The 12,249-nt window shown below is 37.5% G+C and overlaps 1 protein-coding gene across 13 annotated transcripts in view; it reads right to left on the bottom strand.

The window, feature by feature from the left end:
- Positions 1-12,249, bottom strand: part of cfi (complement factor I) — a 28,192-nt gene that overhangs the window by 15,285 nt on the left and 658 nt on the right. For 7 of the 13 annotated variants that reach the window (XM_051662371.1, XM_051662372.1, XM_051662373.1 and 4 more), the window contains exons 2-7: positions 8,187-8,709; positions 6,958-7,111; positions 6,654-6,841; positions 4,061-4,168; positions 3,149-3,256; positions 2,472-2,492 (exon numbers count right to left, since the gene is read on the bottom strand). In XM_051662371.1, the coding sequence (XP_051518331.1) occupies positions 2,472-2,492; positions 3,149-3,256; positions 4,061-4,168; positions 6,654-6,841; positions 6,958-7,111; positions 8,187-8,709 (1,102 nt within the window). The remainder of the gene's footprint in view (positions 1-2,471; positions 2,493-3,148; positions 3,257-4,060; positions 4,169-6,653; positions 6,842-6,957; positions 7,112-8,186; positions 8,710-12,249) is intronic. The other 6 variants (XM_051662376.1, XM_051662379.1, XM_051662382.1 and 3 more) reach the window with 1 other exon arrangement.

The following is a 12,249-nucleotide window of genomic DNA, read 5'->3' as shown; positions in this document are numbered from 1 at the left end:
AATCACTGTCAACTACGCAATACAAATACGTCACCCTGTATAATCACTGTCAACTACGCAATACAAATACGCGACACTGCATAAACATAGTCAATTATGCAATACAAATACGTCACACTGTATAATCACTGTCAGCTATGCAATACAAATACGTCACACTGTATAATCACCGTCAAATATGCAATACAAATACGTGACACTGTATAATCTCCGTCAACTATGCAATACAAATACACGACACTGTATAATCTCCGTCAACTATGCAATACAAATACACGACACTGCATAAACATCGTCAATTATGCAATACAAATACGTCACACTGTATAATCACTGTCACCTACGCAATGCAAATACAAGACACTGCATAATCATCGTCAATTATGCAATACAAATACGTCACACTGTATAATCACTGTCAACTACGCAATACAAATACGTCACCCTGTATAATCACTGTCAACTACGCAATACAAATACGCGACACTGCATAAACATCAATTATGCAATACAAATACGTCACACTGTATAATCACCGTCAAATATGCAATACAAATACGTGACACTGTATAATCTCCGTCAACTATGCAATACAAATACACGACACTGCATAAACATCGTCAATTATGCAATACAAATATGTCACACTGTATAATCACTGTCACCTACGCAATGCAAATACAAGACACTGCATAATCATCGTCAATTATGCAATACAAATACGTCACACTGTATAATCACTGTCAACTACGCAATACAAATACGTCACCCTGTATAATCACTGTCAACTACGCAATACAAATACGCGACACTGCATAAACATCGTCAATTATGCAATACAAATACGTCACACTGTATAATCACTGTCAACTATGCAATACAAATACGCGACACTGCATAATCATCGTCAATTATGCAATACAAATACGACACTGCATAAACATCGTCAATTATGCAATACAAATATGCGACACTGCATAAACATCATCAATTATGCAATACAAATACTTCACACTGTATAATCACTGTCAACTATACAATACAAATACGCAACACTGTATAATCACCGTCAAATATGCAATACAAATACGTGACACTGTATAATCTCCGTCAACTATGCAATACAAATACACGACACTGTATAATCACCGTCAACTATGTAATACAAATACGCGACACTGTATAATCTCCGTCAACTATGCAATACAAATACACGACACTGCATAAACATCGTCAATTATGCAATACAAATACGTCACCCTGTATAATCACTGTCAACTACGCAATACAAATACGCGACACTGCATAAACATCGTCAATTATGCAATACAAATACGTCACACTGTATAATCACTGTCAACTATGCAATACAAATACGCGACACTGCATAATCATCGTCAATTATGCAATACAAATACGACACTGCATAAACATCGTCAATTATGCAATACAAATACGTCACCCTGTATAATCACTGTCAACTACGCAATACAAATACGCGACACTGCATAAACATCGTCAATTATGCAATACAAATACGTCACACTGTATAATCACTGTCAACTATGCAATACAAATACGCGACACTGCATAATCATCGTCAATTATGCAATACAAATACGACACTGCATAAACATCATCAATTATGCAATACAAATACTTCACACTGTATAATCACTGTCAACTATACAATACAAATACGCAACACTGTATAATCACCGTCAAATATGCAATACAAATACGTGACACTGTATAATCTCCGTCAACTATGCAATACAAATACACGACACTGTATAATCACCGTCAACTATGTAATACAAATACGCGACACTGTATAATCACTGTCAACTATACAATACAAATACGCAACACTGTATAATCACCGTCAAATATGCAATACAAATACGTGACACTGTATAATCTCCGTCAACTATGCAATACAAATACACGACACTGTATAATCACCGTCAACTATGTAATACAAATACGCAACACTGTATAATCACCGTCAAATATGCAATACAAATACACGACACTGTATAATCTCCGTCAACTATGCAATACAAATACACGACACTGCATAAACATCGTCAATTATGCAATACAAATATGTCACACTGTATAATCACTGTCACCTACGCAATGCAAATACAAGACACTGCATAAGCATCGTCAATTATGTAATACAAATACGTCACCCTGTATAATCACTGTCAACTACGCAATACAAATACGCGACACTGCATAAACATCATCAATTATGCAATACAAATACTTCACACTGTATAATCACTGTCAACTATACAATACAAATACGCAACACTGCATAATCACCGTCAACTATGCAATACAAATACACAACACTGTATAATCACTGTCAACTATACAATCAATCGAGGCACGTGAAGTGATTACATGTAAACAAACCCCCAGTGAGACACTGATCTACAGTTTTAAGAGTTCATTCTTACCTTTTTTTGGGTCCTCTGTTACTGTAACACAAAGAGAAGAACACAAAAACACTTACAGTACTTTGTGACAAAAACAATTTATACTGTGTTTTTATTGTGTTACATGTTACCATGTGGTAATGTCTGTTTTTGATAATCCAGTGAATTACATGCTGTACTACTTTACAAGTGAAAACCAAATAATAAAACATAAATAGTAAGTCTGACTTACGTTACACATTTTGTAATACTTGCATTGTATAAAGAACCCAATTATCACACTTAATTGAAAGTAAAAATATCTTAATGGAAGTTGTCTAACTTATTAAAGCAATGCATAAGAGAAGTGCCTAGTTGAGTGGTAGTGTGGTGCAGTGCTGGAGTCTTTATTGTGTAGGATTTTGATTAAGATTAGTGAATTCATATGCAAAATGAATCATTCTGTTTGCTTTTTGAAACAAATTTGATTAATTCAAAAGAATCAACATGATTAAAAGATTCGACTCAAACAACTTGTTCACGAATCAGACATCATGATCACTGAGCCACATGTAGTTTACAGTGTTCAGTAGAAATATTTCAAAACTGTACTTGTATTTGTATTTCATTACTATACACTTCTGAACACTCCAGCTAAATACAAAAGACTCAAAAAGTGGCTTGAGTGCTGCATGAGATCTCAGATGAGTTTCACTGACCTTCCAGTTCATCTTCTCCTCCCAAGCAATCCCTGATTCCATCTCGGACAGCATGAGCCGGAATACAAACGTGCGATTTACAGTGGAATGCAGAATTTGCACGACAACCTTCACACAACAAACACAATAATATGAGGATTATCATTCCTTCTCTTTCTGTAGCTGCCTCACACTAGCGACACCAAAGTCATGGGTTTGATCCCCACGGAAAACACTTGATATAAATTTGAGCTTTGAACACAAAGATGCTTTGGATAAAAGCATCTGCTAAACTATAATAATAATGTGTCTAATTGCTCTATTCTTCTAGGTTTGTTCTACATTATTAATCTTATATTATTATATATACACAGCACTAGTGACTCAAGCAAAGGCATGGGTTTGGGGCAGGAATATCTGTTTGGCGATGAGGCAAATGTTTGGGAAACCTGTTTGAAAACAGTTGTTATTTTTTGCAATTATGTTTGGGGACGCTAGTTGCACAGATACTGCACACTTCAAACTTCACAGACAATTCATGAATACTGTAACATGGAATTACAGTATTTGAGGTATTATTATTATTAACAACACAATTCTTAACATTAATAAATACACATTTTCACTCATATTTATTTATAAAATACCCTACCTCTTCCGCACATAACTGTATATCTAAATATGGCATATTCGACAATACATATTGTGTATTTCTCAATATATTTTTATTTTATTTATTTTATTTTTTTATCACCTCCGTCTCATTGTAATTGTTGTTTTTGTTGTATTCTTTGCACTGGAAGCTTGTCACAAAAACAAATTCCTTGAGTGTGTATGTATACTGGCCAATAAAGCTCATTCTGATTTTTATTCAATTGCTAATATTGTATAGTATAATATAGTTTATTAGTAAAGATGAAAGTACAGACTCACTTAGGCAGCACATCTCGTCACTGTTGTCTCCACAGTCATCAACACCATTGCAGGTGTTTCTATAATTTAAACACCTCCCGTTCACACAGGTGAAGTCTTCACATTCACCTGCACAGAGAAGATCTATGAGTGTGTGTGTGTGTGTAAACAACGCCAAAATCTGTTGCCTGGAGTGTCGATGATTTTCTGCTCATGTATCAAGGCAAAAGTTAGTAAACGTTACAATTTTTTATTTATTTATGTTTTTTAATACAGTACACTGGAGCAGGGGTTCTTAATGTAACAAAACTGATCGTATCGCTTCAGAAGACATGATCTAAACCACTGGAGTCATATGGATTACCTTTATGCTGCCTTTATGTGCTTTTTGGAGCTTGAAAGTTTGGACCCCATTGTATAGAAAAAACTATACAATAAGTCTTGTTGACTTGTTGACTTGTTGACAACTATACCTTTAATAAATCTTTGTTTGTGCTCTAAAGAAGAAAAGAAAGTCATACAAGTTTGAGATGGCATAAGGGTGAGTAAACATTGAGAGAATTATAATTTTTGGGTGAACTATTCCTTTAAGAATAACAACACGTTTAACCTACTTAGTCAATTATTTTTTAATGCAGAATTCTGTGTTCACCGAGCATGAAATTATCTGTGTGTAATTATCTAGCTCATTATGTTGAGATCACCTGCATATTCAATACTGAGGTGTGGCCGACGACTCTGAAAAAAAACTGAATCCACAGTTTGTCTTGTATATTTTGTTATTTTCTCTCCCTCGTGTCTCGCAGGTGCGGCCTGCATGCATGATCAGCGATTACATGGGAACACTGTTCCCAGGGGAACGCTGATCATGCCACTGATTAGCGTGCCGAGCAACACCTGTTCTCCTCTATTTCACTCCCTTCTTAAGCCCTTTGTGTTCTCAGTATCTTTGCTAGATTGTTGTTTGATGTTGAGCACTAACCTCACTCTCTCTGCCTAGCTGGTCCTGTCTCGTGTATCTGTTAGTTGCCTGTGTGTCGGGTGTGTGGTTGCCTTCCAGTATTGCTGTGTGTCATCTGGTCTTCCACGGAGGATACATTGTCTCTGCCCGTGTGTCAGGAGTTTAGTTCGCTTATCTCTGCTGGGCATTGTTCTGCATCTCACTAAGCTTCAGCGAAGGATTCTACGAATCTTTTCCTGACTTCCATAACGCGCACACTCATCCTACAAACACACTCTTCACGGATTGCCCCTTGCATGACTACGACACGCACACCATTGGAGATCGCTTCCCGCTGCTGCAGCCGGTGTCGGGATTTTCTACATTTCTCAACCCAGTGACTACTCATTATTACTGTTAATAAATCCTTTGAACTGTTCCTCTGCTCTTGGGTCTGTTTGTCTCACTTTCGTTTGTTACATTATAAATAATATGCAGTTCATAGAAATCTCCTGTAACTTAATCTTGGCGACCTTTGCATTTGATTATCTAGATAACAACCCCAAATGCTCAAGATTCAAGGGATGCATAAATAAATTTTTTGATAGAGTATGATGTTACATTTTCTTAACCATCCTATGGTATTTGGTCATTTTTGACAGAAATTTGTTTTCCTCATTTTATAAAATTGCTTTACTTTATATGAACAGTACAAGACAAAAAAAACTGGGCTTGATTCGATAAGTGGTCGTAAAAACAAACAAAAAAAAAGCAACACCTTTGGTATTCTTGGTCAGAATTGACTAACCATTGAAAATGAAAAAAAAAATCTATATTTATCTGTCAAATACAAACAATAAATCAGCCACAATGCAGAAAAAAACAAGACAGAAATTACAGGGTGAGACTCTAAAACATCCTCATGCAAAACATATACACCCACGCACACGCACACACACAAACTCACACACTTGATTATTATACATTTAGTTTGAGTTATTAAATTTTTATGTTTAAAATAAATAATTGGTAGAAAAATGCTTATTCTGTGTCTTTGTAACACCATGGTCAGGTTTGATTGCAGCATAATGACATTAACACTTCAAATCAATTTAAAATGCTAAACTTTGACAAATAATAGTTTGATCATGTCTAAATATATATCCAAATGCATATCTTGTAATAAAATGTAAAATTAGGTTACAAGTCATCAGACTACACAGTATGTGTCTACAGTCATCTACTGGCTGTTACTGGCATGACATGGTGTTCAACTCATGTTATTTATATGTTGTTCACCAGATAGCAGCAATCTGCCTCCAATTCATGTTTCAACTTATAGAAGTGTAGGTTCTGAATTATTATTTAAATTTTTTCATAAATGTGCTTATTTGTACATGCAGATTAATGGTCAAATTTAGAAAATTACATGTAAATAAGATTAAAAAAAAAAATAGCATAAAATCCCCAAAGAAATACATAATTGTATTGTTCTTACTTCAGAGAAATAGAAATGGTATCATTATCATCATAAAAAAATAAAGGGTAACACATCTGACCCTTCCGGTCAAAAATGACAGCGAATACCAAAGGGAAGTGCCATTTTTTAATACCATAGGAGGGTTAAATAAAACAGCATTTCAATGACGACTGTGTCTAAGAGGAGATGGGCACCTTGAGGTTCCTTATAACAGTTTGCGACGGCCACATCTGTTTTTCCTGTTATTGGCTGTGGTGTAGAGATCGAACACTCAGCCAATGAGAGCTCGGACCCTGTGCAGCGGACACTCATACACTCATCTGGCCATCTTTTAGTTTTTTCAAGTGACGAATATGAGATTTTGGATGCCAGCTTTGCACCGCTGAGAGGCAGAGAGAGAGAAAGATATGAAATTATGAAAATTCGAATCTCAATTTTTGATTGTAATGTCAATTTTAACTTGAGAAAACTGACATTCTGGTGTGCAGTTATGCTTACCTGGCAGCGTTTCCAGGGTTTCGGCAGACAACGTTAGCAGCGGCCTTATCCCAGTATTTGCCACATACCAACTTTTCTGCTGAAGTTGGAGTTTGTATCATAATCACATTACTAGAGTTGGATGTAACCAGCGTTACAACAACCTTATCTCCCTCTAGACACAAACATACAAACAGAAGAACACTATTTACTCATACACCAAAGGCTACCAAAGAACCTTTGATATCTATTCCCTTCTTTTCGCTTTTCTGTGACTTGTCTTTGGCTGTGGATCTCAGTCAGGGTAGATGCTATTTTTTAATTTGATGTTATAAAACATGGCTACAGTTCAATATGTCATAGTGTTGTGTAGTTTGGTCCATCCACCGCAGCATCCACACTCAACTCACCATGCGCCCCATCGAGAACGAACCACATTATAGCAACGATGAGGAATTTACCTCGCTGATGGTCTCAGACACGGAGGCAACTGAGATTCACCCTCCGCCATCCAGACTGAGGCGAATCACTACGCAACAACGAGGACTTAAAAGCACATTGGGAATTGGGCATTCCAAATTGGGAGCAAAAAAATAAAAAATGTGTTGCTTGGTTTGGCAGTGACCTCTGTGTGGGCGGTGCTTTGATCACAGTTACACTTAGTATTCACAATGGACACCTATCATTTTAACAGTGAGTTTTTTTTTTTAACTTTACTCTCACAGAGAATAAAGTGCAGCATTTAATAGAGGCTGCTTGGCTATTTGTTTTTTTTTTCTCCCCCCTTTTTCTCCCCAATTTGGAATGCCCAATTCCCAATGCTCTCTAAGTCCTCGTGGTGGCGAAGTGACTCACCTCAATCTGGGTGGCGGAGGACGAATCTCAGTTGCCTCCGCGTCTGAGACCGTCAATCCGCACATCTTATCACGTGGCTTGTTGAGCGCGTTACCACGGAGACGTAGCACGTGTGGAGGCTTCACGCTGTTCTCCACGGCCTCCACGCACAACTCGCCACACGCCCCACAGAGAGCGAGAACCACATTATAGCGACCACGAGGAGGTTAACCCAACATGACTCCACCCACCCTAGCAACCGGGCCAATTGGTTGCTTAGGAAGCCTGGCTGGAGTCACTCAGCATGCCCTGGATTCAAACTTACGACTCCAGGTGTGGTAGTCAGCGTCTTTACTCGCTGAGATACCCAGGCCCCTTATTCTGTTTATTCTTGCAGAAAGGTCTTCACATCTCACCTTTGCAGTTTCCACTGAAGTGTGAGAACAATGGCTCCTTGGATCTGCAGGAGATGGCTTTGACCTGACACATGGAGTAATACGACGATCCGTCCAGTGCACAAACACGGTTGTCCTGCCGCGGACACTTGTACGGTACCTTACACACACACTCTCCCGAGATACATCTCATCCACGTCGGGCAGAAGACTTTTGCACAAGACAAGCGAGTGTATTTCTGCTCCAAGCACTGCTGTGGGCCCAGGACACCATCATTGGCATGAGGTTTCTTAGTGGGTTCGGATTTTTGGGTGTTCTCAATTTGTGCTGTGCTTCCTTCTGATTGGTCAGGCTTTGGTTCAATCTTTGGATTTGCTGGTTCTCTTGGTATGTGTAAATTCGGTGGCTGAGGTGTTTGCTTCTTTTGGCTTTCTGGTATGTCTGGTGTATCTGCTACAGAGCTAGATATCCAGGGAGGGTTCACCGGGGGTTTTGGGGGTTGGGGTCGATTGATTGCTGGTCGAGATGGTGTTTTCTCCAGACTCTGATAAAATAAAAATAAAAAACTTTAATCTAATAGCAAGTAAACAACTTTAAACAACTAACGTTGAGCCTGATCTCATGAAAAACAGCGCGTAACTGTGGAGACATTTTTGTAAAATGACATTACATGGCTTCTAACGTGCATCGTGTCAATTCCGAAGTGAAATGTCCACTGGGTGGTGCTAAAAGCAAGTTAACTGTTCTCCCAAACAGATGAGGCTATTAAGGTTAATGTTCGAGTTTAAATCAACAAAACCGAGCTCCCTACCCTAAACCTTCAACCTAAACCTTACCGATAGTGTCAGAAAAAGCAAATGTGAGATGAAAAACACAATTCACGTCATTTTGTGGTGCTTCTATGACACATTGGGCTCACGTGTCAACTCGCATGCTCTTCAGGACTCGTACCCCACTCCTTTACATCACATGTGCAACGCTCTATCAGTTGAGCTACCATGCAGTTTGATCACTGTAAAATCTAATTAGTTGACATTACTTTTTTTTTTTTTTTTTACCCTTTTTTACCAATTTGGAATGCCCAATTCCCACTACTTAGTAGGTCCTCGTGGTGGCGCGGTTACTCACCTCAATCCGGGTGGTGGAGGATAAGTCTCAGTTGCCTCCGCTTCTGAGACCGTCAATCCGTGCATCTTATCACGTGACTCGTTGTGCATGACACCGCGGAGACTCACAGCATGTGGAGGCTCATGCTACTCTCCGCGATCCACGCACAACTTACCACACGCCCCATTGAGAGCGAGAACCACTAATCACGACCACGAGGAGGTTACCCCATGTGACTCTACCCTCCATAGCAACCGGGCCAATTTGGTTGCTTAGGAGACCTGGCTGGAGTCACTCAGCACACCCTGGATTCGAACTCACAACTCCAGGGGTGATAGTCAGTGTCAATACTCTCTGAGATATCCAGACCCCATTAGTTGACATTACTTTTTTATTTTTTTATTTTTTAAGGCAATCAGTTTGCATGCTTTTTCTAAGTAAACTGAACTTAATATTTTTAAGTAACGTTAACTAGTTACAAGTAACCTTAACTCATCTGTGATTAAAGTTTTGTTGTTTTTATTTAATTATTTAAAATAAGTTGTAGCACAACTTATACAGTATAAGGGAAATTATGACTGGACTCTCGTTTAGCCGTATAGCACATTGGATTCTACTCTGTACTCTTAGTGCACATAAATCTGCACTTTTGTAAAGTACAATTGAGTAGAGATGAATGACTTAAATTTAACAGGCTTCAAGTTCACCAGAGGGAACACTAATCACTCTAATGGTGACTTCAAATCATGACTATCAACCAGCTACAACAAAACAACAATAATAGGCTTAAAACATAAGAATTAAAACTATTTATATTTTTAAATAACAATTATTATTATTTCCTACACAAGTTCCCTTAATTTGACCAAACATAAATAATTTATTCAAGTACAAGGGCTTATGGATATTCCACACAGCCGCACTTTTGTACTTGATCATTTTGAGTTAGTAGTACTCGAAGCCAAAGTTTAAAGAAAGTATATATATATATATATATATATATATATATATATATATATATATATATATATATATATATATATAGATATAGATATGTAACAGTATAAGAACGGGCAAGGAGGAGGCGGGAACCAGCTGAATAGTAAACGTAAGTTTAATGTCAAACATACATAAACAAACACAGACACATATGCAATGCGGCCGCGTGCGTCTCTCTCTCTCTCTCTCTCTCTCTCGAACCGGCGTCTCCGGCCGCCCTTTATCTCTCACTCCGGCTGATCAGCTGATTCATCACCGACCGTGCATCATCACAGCCTGGCCACGCCCTCCTCCTCATCACAGTATATACAGTTGTGCTCAAAAGTTTGCATACCCTGGCAGAAATTGTGAAATTTTGGCATTGATTTAGAAAATATGACTGATCATGCAAAAAACTGTCTTTTATTTAAGGATTGTGATCATATGAAGCCATTTATAATCACATAGTTGTTTGGCTCCTTTTTAAATCATAATGATAACATAAATCACCCAAATGGCCCTGATCAAAAGTTTACATACCCTTGAATGTTTGTCCTTGTTACAGACACACAAGGTGACACACACTGGTTTAAATGGCAATTAAAGGTTAATTTCCCACACCTGTGGCTTTTAAATTGCAATTAGTGTCTGTGTATAAATAGTCAATGAGTTTGTTAGCTCTCACGTGGATGCACTGAGCAGGCTAGATACTGAGCCATGGGGAGCAGAAAAGAACTGTCAAAAGACCTGCGTAACAAGGAATCTTTTGATATCCTTTTCCATCTTTATAAAGTTCCATTACCTTGTTACGCAGGTCTTTTGACAGTTCTTTTCTGCTCCCCATGGCTCAGTATCTAGACTGCTCAGTGCATCCACGCGAGAGCTAACAAACTCTGACTATTTATACACAGACACTAATTGCAATTTAAAAAGACACAGGTGTGGGAAATTAACCTTTAATTGCCATTTAAACCTGTGTGTGTCACCTTGTGTGTCTGTATCAAGGCCAAACATTCAAGGGTGTGTAAACTTTTGATCAGGGACATTTGGGTGATTTCTGTTATCATTATGATTTAAAAAGGATCCAAACAACTATGTGATGATAAATGGCTTCATATGGTCACTATACTTAAATAAAAGACAGTTTTTTTGCATGATCAGTCATATTTTCAAAATGAATGCCAAAATTTCACAATTTCTGCCAGGGTGTGCAAACTTTTGAGCACAACTGTGTATATATGAGTTATGATTCTAAAATTTAATTAGGACCACTTAAATGTTTTTATTACTGACAATTTAGAGAGGATTTAGAGAGTAACGCTAACTTAACTAAAACTAGTAAGAATAGTAGAAACTTAAGCTTAAGTTGAGTAAAGTATTTTTTTTTTTACAATTTGAAATGATTAATTTCATCACACATTAACAAGCTTGTAATTGTTGTTGGTTATGTAAAATAAATGTTAAAATGAGTCATGTGCTATAGTAAAAGTGTTTAGATGTCATAAGATAGCATCGTGTGAGGAAAATAAGTGTGTGGTGAATAAAAGTGAATAAAAGTCGTCGTTGTAGCACCTTTAGTGTTCATTTCACCAGGAAACTGCTGCGTTACAAACGACGAGCCATGTCAAATAATTTCGCAGAAATGTAGATATAGTAATGTGATTCACTGTCATCCAAACAACACACCTAAATGTGCTAGTTGAATATTTCATTTCAAACCTAAAATTAATTAAGGGGTCTGTAATTAAAAGGGGGTGTCCATATGTTTTTGGCCATGTAGTGTGTTACTTTAATTAAATAAATTAACCAAATAATGATTTGCCATCAGTCTGAATGACTTGAACAATATTTAAAGGAAAGTTTGAAAAAAGAGAGCAAACAGCAATGTAAGATTAATTTATCTGCTGTTTTTCTGAGATTGTAAAGATGTAAGTGATCATCAGAGATGATGTGAAATAACATGTAGAACAGTAAGGTAAGACGTATTTCATCAGACAAA

This window comes from Myxocyprinus asiaticus, chromosome 29 (genome assembly GCF_019703515.2).
Source record: "Myxocyprinus asiaticus isolate MX2 ecotype Aquarium Trade chromosome 29, UBuf_Myxa_2, whole genome shotgun sequence".
Classification (NCBI taxonomy): Eukaryota; Metazoa; Chordata; class Actinopteri; order Cypriniformes; family Catostomidae; genus Myxocyprinus; species Myxocyprinus asiaticus.
The sequence above is the reverse complement of the archived record's forward strand: the minus strand, read 5'-3'. Positions and strand labels throughout refer to the sequence as shown.